We start from the raw sequence: 17,822 nt of genomic DNA on the forward strand, positions 1-17,822 counted from the left end.
CACGGAAGTAGATTGCTCAACCTTCCTTCTGAGGAGTGGCTGGTGGGTTTGAACTGCCAGCCTTTTTGTTAGCAGTCAAGTGCCTTAGGCACTACCCTACCAGAGTTCCTTAGTCATTATATACATATATGTAATTATATACAGGCATATCTTGTTTTTACTGCACTTTGCTTTATGGCGTTTTTCACAATTGAAGGTTTGTGGGAACTCTGCATTGAGTTAGTCTATTTCCAATAGTAGAAGCTTACTTTGTGCTTCTGTGTCACATTTTGGTAGTTCTTACTTTTTCCTTAAAAAAACTTAGAAACTGAATGGGGACACGTTATGAGTTGGAATTGACTCGATGGCAGTTAGTTTGGGTTGAGGTTTTTTTTTTTTGTTGTTGTTAATATTGTAAACATAACTTCTATATGCACTGGGAAACTAAAAATTTTGTGACTCACTTTATTGTGATATTTACTTTATTGTGGTGGTCTGGAACAGAACTTGCAATATCTCCAAGGTATGTATGTATATATATATCGGTTGCTTTTGAGTTGATTTCAATTCATGGTGACCTCATGAGTGTCAGAGTCAGAACTGTGCTCACAGGGTTTTCAATTGCTGATTTTTTGGAAGTAGATCACCAGGCCGTTTTTCTGAGGTACCTCTGGATGGGTTCAAACCACCAACTTTTCAGTTTGTAGTCAAGTGCTTATCTGTCTGTGCCACCCAAGGACTCTTACCTAAATAGGATCAGGTAAATTATCTGTTGAATATGCTTCTAATCAACTCATTCAACATTTAAAGGAGAACATGAAATTATAATCCTTTGATGAATAAAATTTAAAGAAAAGAATAAATAAATAGAGGAGGAGAAAGAATAAATAAATTATTAGAGGCATTATGGTTGAGCTAGATAATAAAATTATATCAAGGTAAAAGAAAACCAACCTGTCCTTTACCCGTGTCACTATTTACATTCTCTGAGTCCATTGTCTCTGTTCTTTTCCTCTTCCCTTTCCTAAAAACGTCGGTATTGGTAATTTCATCTGTTTGCAAGATCTTCTGCATTTTCTCAATTAGGTATCAAGGGTCTTTTGAAATTGTGGGAGGAGGAAATACCCATGTAGATAATGCTATTCTGGACGTAGCACAAAAGTTAGTGTTTTTCCTTAAAAAAAAAGCACACACACACAAAAAGGATACATATATTTAAAAATATAAGTTTGATAATTGCACTAGCTATTCATATACGTTTACTAAATGCTTCTTTATCTTACTCTCCCTCACTGAACAATTTACTATCCATTTTTATTTATGTTTGAAGTCTTTCAATTTCATCATCAACATAAGGACATTCATGAAGGGATTCGCAGTGAGTTGTTACTTACAAAATCAAATAATGTCGAATTTTTCCATCTTTACAGGTTTTTTCTTTTCAACCAGTTGTAGGGAGTCTAAAAAAAAAGTAGAAAACATTATAAACTTATGCAAACACTACCTCAGAGGAATGAAATTATACATCTAGGGAAAAGACAGCAACAGCAGATCTCTGCTCGCTCAAAATATTCCAGGGAAAGAAGTAAGAATTGCTTTGAGATTTTCATTTAGTTACTGGAAACCCTGAAGCCTTGGGATGGAAGAATTTTCCTTGGTGTAAACTGAAGAATTATATCATAAAGAATGGGAAATAAAATCTTGAGAGCAACAAGTCATTTCATATAAACTCTAAGAGAGAAATGTTTTTCAAAACCTAATAGAGTAGATGATAGTTTTTATGCAAAATAGAATCAAAATATCGAAGCTCACTTTTGCTACACACAGACGACTCAGCACATTAGGTCTTTGCATTCTTACTGTAATATATCAGTGAAGCAATACTCATTATAAAATAGAAAATCACAAAGAGAGAGTGCATAAAGTAAAAGTATAAAAATCTTCCATTCTATCCTCTTCCCTTTTAAAGTAAATAAACAATTAGGTTTTAACAGTTATGATTTGTTACTTTAAATTTTTTAATTTGTGGTAAAAAATTATTTTAAGCTTGCAAATTACTAAAATCAAATTAGTTCATAAGAACATAGGCTATGCATTATCCCTAACTGGACTAAACTTTTCTCATGTTGACAGAATTTGGCTAAATCTTCATGTTTCTTCACAAACACAAAATTTATTCAGGACCAAGCAGAATGGGCATATCAAACCTCTTTTACGATGACTACTGTTCAGGATGGGAGCTCTGGTAGCATAGTGGCTAAGACACTTGCCTGCTAACCAGACGGCTGGCGGTTCAAACCCACCAGCCACTCCTCGGAAGGAAGGTTGGGCAATCCTACTTCCGTAGTGATACTGCCTCGGAAACCCAAGGAGGGGTCGCTATGAGTCGGGGCCGACTCGACGGCACATAACAACAACAACTGTTCAGGATATTTCAGGCCCATTTTCTGTTATAATATCCATAAATTGGTGATTCCATGTTTATATGTCCATTAGAAAATGCTTGCCTTTTTTCTTTTTTAAGTAAAAGAAAGCGTACATAGTTGTAGGGGGCAAGATTAAACATAACTATAGCCATGAGAACTGCCAAGATGTATTTTTGGATGAATAATATAAGCCAATGGATTTCAAACATTGTTTGACAGCAATTTGCAATAAACAAATATATTTTATCTTTTGATCCAGAAAACAAACACAAGTTTTATGAAACAATACTTACCCTTAATACATGTCATACACTCTCTGTTTCTATTCCATTTACTCTATACTATTTCATTTAAAAGCACATTAAATTGATTTTACAACCTACTAATGGGTTACAATCCATAGTTTAAAAAACAATGATATAAGCAATAACTAACTTATGAAAATAATATCTAAGAAATAAGGCATAAATAAATAATGAATGAAAGATCACATACACAGAGAAGAGAAAGCAAGATTGGAATGGCTCTGAATTATTGTGTGTTTTTTCATGCTGTACCCTCAGCACGGAGTACTGCTCTACCTCAAAGCAAGTGCTTGGTTAGCTTTCTCATCAGTCTAGGTATTCTTGACTTGTGGGGGTAATGACTAGTTTTACTCAGCACCTAACAACAATAAATTAGGAAACTTTTTTTTAAATTGTACACTCAACATTTCAGGTACATTGGGTTTCATTCCCCATTTACCATCCCCAACCCTAACCCAGTCTCCTCCCCTCCCTGCCCAGTAAACACCCCCGTGCCCCTCATAGTTATGTCCTCTTCTGTGTCCTGCATTTCCTCCATGTGAATGTTGCCCCTCTGGTGCCCCATGGTTGATTGCTCCAAAGGATGCATCTCCATAGAGTATGTGGCTGTGTCACCCTGGATTGAGTGGTCTGAATGTACATCTTGTTTACTATTGGGCTGAGAGCCAGCCCCTGGGAGTGCATTTTATTCCAGGCCCAGAATGTATCCTAGGGCCATAGTACTGGGGTCTCACCAGACTCCATCTGACCAGTAATTCTGGTCATTATTGTGTTTTTGGATTTCATTCCACGTTTTTCCTCCCACCCTTTCTAGGATCTTCAGATTTGATCCTTTCCTGAGTGGTTGGCATTGGTAGCCGGGCACCATATAGTTCTGGTCTCAAGGTCCATCATGTCCTAGGAGTGATTGCTTCCAAATGCCCTTGTTTTTTTGCACTCTTCTTTGTTTCTGATGATAGGAGACCATTAGCTGCATCTTAGATGGTCACTTGAAAGCTTTTAAGACCCCAGTTGCTACTCACCAATGTAGGACAAGGAACAAGACTTTCATGTATTTTGTTGTGCCAACTGAGTCTGGTGTCCCCTAGTACTATGGTCCTGAGTCGGTAGATCCGTTGGATCTCTCTCCATAGTGTCTGACTGTGAGGGATTACTCTATGTCTGTCTAATAAATTAAGAAGCTTTTCAACTTATTCTTTACTACCTCCATTTCCGTATGAAGTCAAACAAAATTTCAATTTCCACATTGTTCCAGGAGTATCTTGATTAAATAGATGGCTCAGCATACTTTAGGATGTTTCAAAGATGTCAAACTACAATAGCATTGCATAGACTAGATTTGAGACTGTGCAGGAGCCTAAGAAATGTTAAATACATTAAATCATTTTAAACTTGAAACTTTAAAGTTTATGTAATGAGAAAGGAATTTAAAAAAAATTCTTTTTGGTCAGGATTTGTGAATGTACTTTTACTGCAGCTAATACAACGAATAAGCGGTAATATCATGTATGTAACCATTATCTAGGAAATAAATTCATTTAGTTCCCTATATTGCTCTATGTGACATCCTCAGATCTTTCCAATTCTGCCTCCTTCATTTAATAAAAATAATAGCTAACATTCACTGGCTGCTTGCACTTTATAAGGTACTGATCTTAGCAGCTATTCTGTACTAACTCACTGAATCCTCACAGTCACGCTCTGGAGTAGGTACAATTATTATTCACACTTTACAGATGAAGGAACTGAGACTCCCAGCAGTCCCTGACAGCCACTCCCTGTTGCAAACCCCTAAGCTGCTCCACTGGAGAAAGACCTGGTGAACTGCTTCTGTAAAGATTACAGCCTAGGAAACCTTACGGAGGAGTTCTACTCTGTCATATAGGGTCACCATAAGTTGGAATCAACTCATGGCACACAACAACAGCAACAATAACAACGAGCAGGCAATAGAAGGGCTCTGTAGTGAGAAACTTAGAAAGTAATCTTTAAGTCAGATTTTTTTTATTGTGATTTGGGTGAAAGTTCACAGAGCAAATTCGCTTTCCATTCAACAGTTCATATACATTTTGTTTTGTGACATTGATTGCAATCCTCACAATGTAATAACTCTCTCAAGTCAGTTTTACAGCAAGTTTTGTCAACTCCAGTAACTAGGTTTTTGCTTTCTTCACTTGACTAAGTCCTTCAGATGGGCCTAATTACCTAAGTGTCTGCCTGATGTTCCCATTCTCTGCTGACACTGAAGTCTTGCATTGCTCACCAAGTATTTCTTGGACTATAGATGTCCTCAGACAGGAGTACTGATCCTCTTTTTGCCCTCCTGATCCATTCTTCATTCATCTCCACTCTGTTCTCTAAGCTTGGAGGTTGACCTAGATGAGTTTCCCTGCCCTCTTTCCAGCTGGGTTCAATCAATGGGGTGTCCCATCAGGAGATCAAAGGGAGAAAGGACAGTTTTCCTCCTAGGTCTCTTCCTGTGGAGTCACTTTAGGCTGGCTGTATCTCTAAACTATGTCTCTAAATGCAGTCCCTGTCATGGCAGCCCTCACTATGTGTACCACTCCTTAGTACCCAAGGCATTTGACTGCTAATTAGAAGGTTGGTGGTTCAAACCCACCAGCCATTCCATGAAAGGAAGACTGGGCAATCTATTTCCTTAAAGATTTACCACCTTGGAAACCCAAAGGAGGTCACTATGAGTTGGAATTGACTCGATGGCAATGAGTTTGGTTTTTTTGGTTCCTTACAGATGGCAATAACCATTCCCTTCTCTCATCTCTTTGGATTCAAAAGTAGTAACATTCCCACTCTTACTAGCCCTGGGTACAGCACTATTCCTTATGGTTTCCTTACCTAGCCCAATCCTCTTTACATAGTACCTTTCCAAATTATCCTAATTTTATTGGGCCATCTGCTTCCTGTCAGAATCCTGACTGATATAACACAGTGGGGTTCCTCATACCTCCTGACTGCCTGAGTGTCTATTTATTGCCAGCCAGTATATTCCTTCTGTCACCAGGACTTCCACCTGTTATCTCTCTGGACATCTGACATTGACAATGTACCTTGATGCATACTATTTGTTTACTAGAGTGTTCCTGTTCTATTGGATAAGGCTGCTATTTCTGATTTCTGTGTTCTGACATTATCCGTCCTACCATTGATCAAGCTCTCTTTCTGGTGGTGAAGGAATAATTCAAGTAAAAGGGAGAAAAGAACCTTATTGTTTGTTTTCTCTTAATGCATAAGGACTAAGATGTATATCACTGGTATTCTAGTGCCATTGGCTCCACACATTTTAGCTTCATCATCTATACTAAAGTCTCCATTCTGCTCCTGAGTTCCTGATCTTGAAAGAAAACCAGAAACTAAATGACTTAGCCTCTTTCTTACCTGTAACTAGATAATGGAAGATAATCTTTACCTGTTCTACAATGCTACCTTTCCCCCATCATTGTCAACAAAAAACCTGCAGCTATGCATGGAACTACTTGAAAACAGAGGGACTGTGGACAGGTTTCCTATAATGCTAAGGCCTCCAAAATCTTTTCTAAGAAATGTCAGTTTTTATACACATTGTTTCCTTGTCTATTATGTTACTACCTGGCCCTTTCCCCTCAATATTTATGTGCCTTCCCCTCCTATTTATCAAAAACACAGACACAGAATGTTATGGATAGAAAGGTATGCTGATATGCTGAAGTCCTAACCCTCAGTACCTATGGACGTGACCTTGTTTGGAAATAGGGTTTTGAAGATGTTAATGGTTAACATGCAGTCATACTAGAGTAGATTGGGTCCCAATTGAATATGAGTGGAAAAGAGAGACAGATACAGGAAGGAAGGCTATTTAAAGATGAAGGCAGATGTTGGGAGTTATGGTGCCACAAGTCAACGAATGTCTGGGGCTATCAGAAGCTGAGAGACAGGAAAGGATCTCCCTTCAGAGTCTGCTGATACTTTCAGGCGTGAGGCCTCCAGAACTGTGAGACAATAAAGTTCTATTATTTTAAGCCACCAAGTTTGTGGTACTTTGTTATGGCAGTCCTACGACACAAAAACCGAGCTAAGCCTAAAGAAAAAACAGACAAAAAATCAAGCCCACTGCCATCCAGTTGATGCTACCTCATAGTAAGTTTGTGGTACTTTGTTATGGCAGTCCTACGACACAAAAACCGAGCTAAGCCTAAAGAAAAAAACACAACAAATCAAGCCCACTGCCATCCAGTTGATGCTACCTCATAGTGATCCTATAGGACAGAATACAACTGCCCCATAGGGTTTCCAATGCAGTAAATCTTTACAGAAGCAGACTGCCTCATCTTTTTCCTGTGAAGCGGCTGACAGGTTCAAACTGCCAATATTTGGTTAGCAGTCTAATGCTTTAACCACTGCACCATCAGCGCTCCTTAGCCTAAAGAAAAATAGGAATCAATTAATTGTACTATTTTAGGATAACTATAATTCATGTAGGAGCTCTGGTAGCATAGTGGCTAAGGCACTTGACTGCTAACCAGAAGGCTGGCAGTTCAAACCCACCAGCCACTCCTCGGAAGGAAGGTTGGGCATTCCTACTTCCGTAGTGATACTGCCTCGGAAACCCAAGGAGGGGTCGCTATGAGTTGGGGCCGACTCGATGGCAAACAACAACAACAACAACATAATTCATGTAAAAGGTTTTCCATTTTACCTTTTTTGATCAATTTAGGATATCCTATTCATCTTGAAAGTTGAGAGCAAGATGAGATCATTGTGCTCTTTGTTTAATTAAATGTATTCTACAACATTAATGTTTTAGATGAATTTTTTTAATTCACAAAATATATTGATTCTGATCCCAGAATCAATGTCTATGCATAAAAGTCAGGAGTGATCCAATTTTCAAATATTAATTTATCTTATGAATTCTCACATAAAAAGACAAGCTAATTTCTCCTTGAAATACCTAATCCATAATATTCTATATTAGTATTGTACATTAGTTAAATAACTGATTACCATTTCTCAACGTCTATTAATTTTGTACTTCTGTACTTCCAAAAGTTTAGGTCTAAACATAATTAATGTGCTGAGTCACATATTTCAGGTAATTTATTTAATGAATCATCTAAAAGGGTTTGCTCGTCTCATCTATTACCAATCATTTTCTCTCTTGCTTTAATATTGTTTTATACCACCTTGTTGCTACATTAAAATACAGAAGTCCAGAGTGACACTGCCAAGTGTCAAGAACTGAATTACGTGCCCCCTCTCCTCCCAAAATGTATCAACTTGGCTAGGCCATGATTCTTAGTAGTTTGTAGCTTTGTAATGTTGTTGTTTGGCCATTTGGTATGTAATGATGTAAGCTGTCAATTATGTAATGATGTGTCATCTTGTGTTGTAAATCTTATAAGGGGAGACTAGATGGGTTTTATCTTGAGCCACACCCTTTAAGTACTGCCTTACTTAAATCATCACCCTTTACTGCCTTACTAATCATACCCTTGTTTGAGTCACACCTTTTATCTTGCTGTTGTTAGATGCTTTCGGGTTAGTTCCAACTCATAGTGACCCTATGAACAAAAGAAGGAAATGCTGTCTGGCCTTGAGCCACTATCATAATTGTTGCCATGTTTGAAATGCAGCCACTGTGTCAATCTGTTTCACTGAGGGTCTTCCCCTTTTTCTGTGACCCTCTACTTTACCAAGCATGATATCCTTCTCCAAGGTCCCTCTGACAATGTCTAGCCATTCTCTCTTCTAAAGAACATTCTGGCTGTACTTTCTCCAAGATAGATTTGTTCCTTCTTCTGGCAGTCCATGGTACATTCAATATTCTTCTCCAACACCACAATTCAAATGTAAATTCTTCTGCTGTCTTCCTTATTCATTGTTCAGTTCTCACATGCATATGAGGCTACTAGGCTTGGGTCCCTGCTCTGAGAACCTCCTAGATCCAGGGGAAGATTGATACCAACACACATTGGAGAGAGATCTCCAAGGAATGCCAGGCCCATAGATGTTGAAAGTAGACAATAGAGACAACAGAGAGATAAAGTCTTTCCCTAGAGTTAGCACTCTGAATTCATACTTCTAGCCTTCTAAACTGTGAGAAAATATATTTCTGTTTATTAAAGTCATCCATTTTTGGTATGTCTGTTATGAAAGTGCTACATTAAGATGCCAAGCTTGGGTGTGGGCAGCCATAGGGCAAGTCAGAACTAGGAAAACTGGTAAAGGGTAGAAAATGCAAGTACTGATCAAAGGACATCCAAGAAGATGAAATGGATCTACTCAAATATATAACCTATTATACTCTAAATTAATATTACATATTAATGAAATAACTGGTTACCATTTACTAATGTCTGGTTCCATAACCCTGGCTGCACTATTTACAACCCATATAATCTCTCTCTGACTGTTCCCTCATCTGAGAACTGGTAATAACAGCCCCCAATTATGAGTTAATGTTAGGTATATTACTGGTATAGGAGTTTATTAACAGGGAGTCACTGGGTGGTGCAAACAGTTAAGTGTTTACCTACTAACAAAAAGGTCAGCAGTTCTAACCTATCCAGAGGCACCTCAGCAGAAAGTCCTGCTGATCTGCTTCCTAATGGCCAAAGCCTTGAAAACCTTGTGGAGCACAGGTCTGTTCTGAAACATGTGAGTCTCCAGTAATAGGAAGAGACTAAATAGCAATGGGTTTGTTTTTCAGTTTATTAACAATAGTATTTTTATTACTTGCTAAGGAAAATAGGCCCAGAACACCCTCAGTCAGGCTTAGATTCAGAAGTGGGAAGGGCATTTACCAGCAGCATGGGAAGGTGGGGAAGATGGGAGGTGTTCTGGAAGGGTACAGGTCAAGAAATACAGCTAGTTAACCTATGATGTTATATTAGACAAATCTTAATTGTATTTAAAAATTAAACCTCAGTAGTACTTAATAACTATTAGAGCTATTCCTTTTATGAAGGTTGTCCACATGGTCTTCTAAAGAAGTCTTTTTCAGAGGATCCCTTGCAGCTTGTTCAACTTTCTGGAGGTGTTTGGTCAAAACTACCCAAATGATAGTGAGAGGACCTGGCAATATAAGGGTAGGAGCAAAACAATAGTTTTTTTAAAAAAAGGGGTCATCTTAGATTGAGATTATGTACTTGGCTGCTAACTGAAAGATTGGTGGTTTGAATCCTCCCTGTGGCTCAGTAGGAGAAAGACCTGGCAATTTGCTTTCATAAAGATTATGCATGGAGCAGTTCTGCTCTGTCACATGGGGTCACTGTGAGTTGGAAATCAGTTGGATGGCAGCTGTGATAGTTGGAGCTGTGTGTCAACTTGGCTGGACCACAGTTCTGCGTGGTTGTTCTCATGATGGGACCGGATGACTGTGTTCTGAGTGGCCAATCTGTTGAAAGGGAGTTTCCCTAGGGGTGTGGCCTGCTTCCAGTATATCCAGGGACATCCTGGGAAGAGAGACATTCTTCTCTGGATCAGGATTCTTTTGTGCTGCCTACAACTGTCCGTGAGTGAACAGTTCACCGTTCGGCCTGGAGATCTTGGATTTGTCATTCGTTGGAGTCAACAGCCGATATCTGCCTGCCAGCCTTGAGCTCCTTGGCCCCTGCGGTTGCGGAAGCCAGGGAAAGCCTCCAGCTTAACGTTTGATCCAGGGACTTTGGACTTGCCAGCTTCTATACGTTTGTGAGCCATTTTCCTAAGATAAATTTCTCTCTCTATATATATATAAGCTTTGCTGGTTTTTGTTTCTCTAGAGAACCCAGTCTAACACAGCAGCTAACAACAACAATTTGTTAGATTGAAGGATTGGGGGAAGCAGTCTGGGCAAATTCTTCACAAGCTAATGGAGGGGAACACATCTGATAGACCGAGTGTCTGGTTTGCCCTCATTTACCTAGGTAGGGCTAGTCTAAGGGCAGTCAGAAGAGAGGAAGAGTAGCTGCTCACTAAGCACCAATTGAAAGGAATTCCTTTGGGGATAAGCTGCACTGGGCAAGGAGCCAGTACAAGTGAAAAGCATGCAACAGACAGAGTGGTTGGGAATCCTTATGTCACTTGCTAGCTGTGGGATACTGTGGGAATTCCTTGTATCTCTAAGCCTTAGGGTCCCCATCTATAAAATGATATATAGTAGTCCCAATGCAAGGTTAGGAGCTCTGGTAGCATAGTGCCTAAGGCACTTGACTGCTAACCAGAAGGCTGGCGGTTCAAACCCATCAGCCACTCCTCGGAAGGAAGGTTGGGCAATCTACTTCCGTAGTGATACCTCCTCAGAAACCCAAGGAGGGGTCGCTATGAGTAGGGTCTGACTTGACGGCACATAACAACAACATGCAGGGTTGCTGTGAGGTTTAAATTTCAAGCATTTAGCACAGGCCTACCAGAGAACAGATACTCAGGAAATGATAACAGTTGCTTAAAAAAACTATGTTGTCTACACCAAAGCAGCCATTCAGCAGTGAGGAGCCCATGTTGCCCCATACCCTTTCTGTAAGGGAGAGAGGTGAAAATTGATCATAGAAACTAGCTTCTAGGGTGCTGCTGGTATCCCTTGATCCAGGCACTAAGACCCATCTTCAACAGATGACATGCCGCCAAGGAGCTTGGTGCATTACTTGCAGTCTTGCAGTATCTTCTCAAGGTGAAGTCCTGCCTCATAACAAATGATCACAGAATAAAACTGTGCAAAGAATAGTGCTCACTAAGCCCAGAAGGATCAGAGGCACTCAGGAAATGGTGTTGATTCAAATTCTGTCTGTGTGTGGAACATATGAATGTTATGCCACAAAACTTCTTATAGACTACAGGGTCAAAAAGAAACCTGGAGCTCAGTAGGAAATGGGACTAGCCAGACTGAGGGACCAGCACACCTCAGAAAACTGGACCTCTCCACAGAAGTGAGACAGCCATATGGTGAAAAAAACAGCTTCATGCTGTGACAGAAAGTGATCAAAAGGTTGGACTTAGTGTCCCGAGAATATGGTGTGGGTAGGGAAGACAAGTTTCACAACTATGGCATGTGTGGCAGCTACAGAAAATGGGTGAGCAGGGCTGAACACCTGGCATAGATGGGCAGCTTTTTATGGTGGAGGGCAGGATTACCCTAATGGGATTGAGGTCCTTAGTTACAGCAGGCTGTTAAATGTTGAAACACCTCTTAAGCTGAAGCTTGGGGCAGAATTTAGGAAGAGTGGCTGCTACATTGACCAGGATGTCTAAGAGTAGTTTCTGAGCACCAGTGCCACTGTTCTTTTGCCACTGTTTAAGGCTTTAGGACTATGGAGATCATTGCAGATTCTGACTCAAGACTAGATTTATTAGGACCAGTGTTGTTGGCTTGAAATAGTCTTATCCATACAAACATCTAAATATAAATTGGCATTCCTACCTGGATTGAACACAGATCAGATTAACTCTTCTTCCCATGACGGAATGGTCCCAATAGTTAACACAGTCTTTTCCCCTTCCAGGGTTAGAACTGGCTTTAGGGAATTTACTTGTCTCTCTTTCATTCTGTTTAAATTTACAGTTGTTGTTATGTGCCGTTGAGTAGGCCCCGACTCATAGTGACCCCTCCTTGGGTTGCCGAGGCAGTATCACTACGGAAATAGATTGCCCAACCTTCCTTCCGAGGAGTGGCTGATGGGTTTGAATTGCCAGCCTTCTGGTTAGCAATCAAGTGCCTTCGGCACTATGCTACAAGAAAACTCACAAAACATAGTCACCACTTAGGGTTAGGGTGGGCAGCATTCATCTGCATTTGGGAGAACTTTTATAGGTAAGCTCCTATTTGTACTACTACAGATAGGATCAGCAAGAGCAGTTCTTGGCTTTTGTGTACTGAAATATAAACTCTGCTATATTCTAATTTAGTGTGCTTGCTATTTATTTCCCTGCTTTACTCCATAAAGTATTTGGGACTACAAAGACATTTTGAGATATCATTTTCTTTCTGATTCTAGTTCCAGGAGATATCATCACAATGGAATGATTTTAATAACCTCTGGAACTATGTACTTTTGAAACATCTTTTACTAATCATCAGTTACTCATTGGAATTCTCTTTCTCCTTGTTACACTTGATACTTTTCCTCTAAATGACATTATTTTTTCAGGCTACTAGCACATCGATGCATCAGCATCCAAATCTACTAGCATACAATATTTAATGCAAAAATCCTAAATGACACAGGATTATTTTAAGACATGGAGAAAGTTTAGCTATTAAAGGTTGCTGTAACTTACTAAGACAATCTGAAATTTAATTCATAAATGTTAATAAAAATTTTATTCATCTCAAAATATGTTTACTACACTGCTACAAGCCTCGTATCTTCTTATTTTGTCTTTTTTTCCACTTAAGAATGCAGAAATGCTTGTAACTTATATGGCACCCCCCACTTTGGATTTAGAAGGTGATATCGTCAGCTTTCAAACTTGCTTTGTAAATTATCCATTCTTAGAGATTGTGGATATATTTTACACTACCTGAATAATAATGCACAATACTGGCAGTGATTTATATAACTCTAAGAGCTTTATAATTTGATTTATGAACAGCTCTCAAAGTTTCCATTGGCAGTTCACACAACAATGAGTAAATTTTCTAGCCAAATGACTCAGTATTTTGCTGCATGACTAATCCCACACTCAGTGTGGAAACTATATAAATGAATTCTATTTGCTTGTAGATAATAAATGATTACTTTCCAAAAACTGTCTGCAAAGCATTACAGAGTAGATGAATTCAATTATATTGATGTTTCTAAACTCTCCAACTCAGCAGACTTTCTTGAGATGTTTATAATGGTCATAAAAAGAATGCATTTTTTCCCCATACCATTATCATGGATTTTGCAGCCCAGCAACCCATAGGAAAACAAATCCTAATTAGGCTCTAAATTTTCTAAAATTTTAAAAGAACTATTTGGAATGATTCCATTTAAAATGTTTTTTTCTTACAATGATGCCTTTAATTTATTTTTAAAGTTTTTATTATGGCAAAATGAATATAAAGTCCTTCTCAGGGAATATTTGCTAAAAATAATATTTGATATTACTACAAATAACAATTGTATTTCCTTTAAAAACTCAAATTCTATAAAGCCAGTAGGAGCTCTGGTGGCATAGTGCCTAAGGCATTTAACTGCTAATCAGAAAGCTGGCAGTTCAAACCCTCCAGCCACTCCTCGTGAAGAAGGTTGGGCAATCTACTTCTGTAGTGCTACCGCCTCAGAAACCCAAGGAGGGGTCACTATGAGTTGGATCTGACTTCATGGTATTGAGTTTGGTTTTGTAAAGATAGTAGCAGTCTATCTACATGGTGACTACCCTGATTTTGGTGGCTGGAAATCACCTCCAAGATTATGTTAGACTCTTTCTGATGATATAGCTCCTTTACCTATAAATACAAGCATATGTATATTCCAGGCATAGGTCTTGTACTCCAGTTGTCCTGATAATCTGTTTGGGAATAAACAGACCATGGAACACATTTATTCAAATTCCTCTCAATTACTGGCATGCTATTTAATTCTGAGTCTAAAGAACTTCACTTAGGGAAAAGTAGGCTATGAGTGCAGAATGAGTATGATTTACTTCTCATAATTCACTGCTAGAGTCATTCTTTATCTAAAAATTTTGTTTTCATGGAGCTAATATTTCCATGTAATGTCCTTGTATAATTACCAATTGGGTAATTTATTTACTTCCACATAGGTTTGTAATAAAAAGCTTACAGATTTATTATTTTTCCTTATTTCCCCCTAAATATATCATTCTTCTAGTCTGAGAGTGGGAGCTCTGGTAGCGTAGTGCCTAAGGCACTTGACTGCTAACCAGACGGCTGGTGGTTCAAACGCATCAGCCACTCCTCTGAAGGAAGGTTGGGCAATCTACTTCCATAGTGATATCACCCTGGAAACCCAAGGTGGGGTCGCTATAAGTCAGGTCCGACTCAATGGCACATAACAACAACAGTCTGAGTGTATAAGGAGCTTTGGTGGTGCAGTGCCTAAGGCATTTGACTGCTAACTAGAAGATTGGTGGTTCAAACCCACCAGCCATTCTGTGGAAGGAAGACTGGGCAATGTACTTCCATAAAGATTTACTCCCTGGGAAACCCAATGGGAGTCACTATGAGTGGGTTTAGTCTGAGTGTAAAGGACCCCTGGTGACACATTGGTTAAGTGCTTGGCTGCTAACTGAAAGACTAGCAGGCTGAAGCAACACAGTCTCAGTTTTGGTAGCCATGGCTGGTGGGAAGGTGCCAAGAACAGTGAGCCATCATAACTAATCAGCGTTAATTTTAGCTCTTCAGAGTCAAAAGCAGCCTAAGAATGAGAAAAACAAAACAATAACAATGCGGGAGGACACAAGGTATGGTGAAACAGACTGCTAACCCATACATCCCCAGGAGAATGCCTTCTTCCCTTTCTTAAACTCCTACTTTTTCTCCTACCACTGGTTTCTTGTCTCTCAGGTATACTAGAAATTTGTTAAAGGACCTCTGTCCTTACAATAAAGAGCTTTGATGGTGCAATGCCTAAGGCATTTGACTGCTAACCAGAAGGCTGGCGGTTTAAACCTACCAGCTGCTGGAAGGAAGATGAGGCAATCTATTTCCGTAAAGATTTACCACCCTGGAAACCCAATGGGGGTCACCATGAGTCAAAATTGTTGCATGGCAGTGGGTTTTCCTTACAATATTGACCTTTATTCAGGCTTTAATTCCAATTCTACTTGTTCCTTTTAGAGTGAAGTTTCTCCAAAAATTGTGGACAGAGGTTCTCTTTTTTCACCTCCCGCTTTTCTTCAACCCATTGGTGTCTTTAGGTTTAGCCTCTCCCACTGTAATGAATGTTGTTGTTATTTTGCCATCAAGTCAGACCTGACTCATCGCGACCTCTCCTTGGGTTTCCGAGGCGATATCAGTATGGAAGTAGATTGCCTAACCTTCCTTCTGAGGAGTGGCTGGTGGGTTTGAACCATCAGCCTTCCGGTTAGCAGTCACGTGCCTTAGGCACTATGCTACCAGAGCTCCCGCACTTGACTGCTAACCAGAAGGCTGGTGGTTCAAACCCACAGCCACTCCTCGGAAGGAAGATGGGGCAATCTACTTCCGTAGTGATACTGCCTCAGAAACCCAAGGAGGGGTTGCTATGAGTCGGGTCCGACTTGACGGCACATAACAACAACACTATAATGAATCAGCTCTCTTAGTCACCAGTTCCTGTCCTCCTTAACCTCCCATTTGTGCATCTATTCTAGTAAAGCCACTGAACTGGAACACTCCCCCTTTGGCTTCCCTGATCCTGCCTTTTCCAGTCCACTAATGGACGTTCTTTCCAAAATTCAGATTCTAATTCTTTATATGCTTTCTCTTCCTTAGTCATTTCATATATTTTCATGACTTTAATTACAATCAATCTCTGTTCATGACTCCCATATCTGTCTTAGGTTCTGACCTCTCAATCCACATTTCCATGGGCTTGCTGGATATTTTTCACATGAATGTTCTTCTGACACCACTACCTTGTTGTTGTTGTTGTTTGCCATCGAGTCGGCCCAGACTCATAGCGACCCCTCCTTGGGTTTCCGAGGCAGTATCACTATGGCAGTAGGATTGCCCAACCTTCCTTCCGAGGAGTGGCTGGTGGGTTTGAACCACCAGCCTTCTGGTTAGCAGTCAAGTGCCTTAGCCACTATGCTACCAGAGCTCTGGGTCTCAAATTCACTTTGTCATCGTCCCCTTCACAACTGTTCCTCTACCCTAATTCAAAAGTTGAGTCATCTTCAGTTCCTTCCTTTTCTTCAATTTCTATGTTCAATTTGTAGCTACACAGTCTAGGGTGAAACTTTTCCTTCTTCCTGATTTTTCTTCTTGACTTACAAAATTTGGAACTTGTGCTACGTCTAGGGAAGTAGTGGGGAGGATGCTTCTGCCATTATATTAAATTCCCTTTTTCATTCTTTTCCTTGGGAGGTGGAATGAATTATGTAACAGGGGGTATTGGGAAGGACCTGCTAGCCACTAGTGGGTAGGGCTGATGTTAGTATCACACTGGGTCCTGTCTCTTGCTCACTCATGTTACTTGCCAGATGGATTGGGAAATGGCAGATTCTTTTAGGCTTCTGTTGTGATGTAAGAAATAGGACAGGTAAAGTTCCCTTTTCCCCAATGTTGGGGAGAACTGCAGTCTGTCAGCTGTGACTAGGTGGGAATGTTGAGTTAAAGAAAAAGGAATAAGATGTCCATTTTGGCCTTGAGTCTAAGCCACTTCCTTCCATTTGGCTTTAACATGAACAGCTAATATTTCAATTTCCCTTTGATTTCTCATGTCCCCAATTTGATTAAGAATTCAAGGAAAGAGGGAGCTGAGTGATAGCTCATATTCTATAAACCTAATGCTTTCTTATTTTCATCCACTCCTTTGTCCTCTCTTGAGTGACAGTGATAACTCACTGTCATAACATTATATACATTTTACCTATTGCTGTTCTTTGAGTTGACTGTTCTGGTCAGATTTTGGCCATGGGCCTTTCTCCTCTATCCTTATCAGTAAACTTCAAAAATTTTATGACTTTATACTGTGCAAATTATTATTTTAAAATGAAAACCCAGAAGGAATAAAATACATGACTTATACTAAATTAACTTCCAAAATAGATTGATTGGCTAATTTAATATTTATTCAATTCCACAATGCACAACAAAAAACACACAAAAAAGCAATTAACAAGATGACATTATTTATAGAAGGAAATTATAAATTAGCAACAAAGAAATCAGAAAGTAAAAATGGAATCTAAACATTAACTTCTTTTAATGATTTGGTTTACTTATTAGTATCCCTGAGATTTAAAAAAAAAAAAAATGAATGCATGTAAAAAGAAGTATCTATTATATGGCAGTTAAGCATGTGCCTGCTGGAGAGTGATAAATGATGTTCTTCTGTGTGTTTGAAACTTATAAATAGCTGCAGCAGACTCAGGAAGGTAACAATTGTGCAATAGCTCAGAAAACTATAAGTGCTACTTAGTTGCCATTTGTTGTTAGAAATGCAGACTTTGGGGCAAATTGGTTACTATGCTGTTTTTGTGGTCT

At 39.4% G+C, this 17,822-nt stretch overlaps 1 protein-coding gene across 1 annotated transcript in view; it reads right to left on the reverse strand.

The window, feature by feature from the left end:
• BEND6 (BEN domain containing 6) overlaps positions 1 to 1,053 on the reverse strand; it is a 32,823-nt gene extending 31,770 nt beyond the window's left edge. The window contains exon 1 of the mRNA XM_007945610.2: positions 934 to 1,053. Within this exon, the coding sequence (XP_007943801.1) occupies positions 934 to 1,053 (120 nt within the window). The remainder of the gene's footprint in view (positions 1 to 933) is intronic.
• Positions 1,054 to 17,822: the final 16,769 nt, after the last annotated feature.

The sequence above is a fragment of the Orycteropus afer genome, unplaced genomic scaffold, assembly GCF_000298275.1.
Source record: "Orycteropus afer afer isolate SDZICR_OR568_19922 unplaced genomic scaffold, OryAfe1.0 scaffold00140, whole genome shotgun sequence".
Taxonomy (NCBI): Eukaryota; Metazoa; Chordata; class Mammalia; order Tubulidentata; family Orycteropodidae; genus Orycteropus; species Orycteropus afer.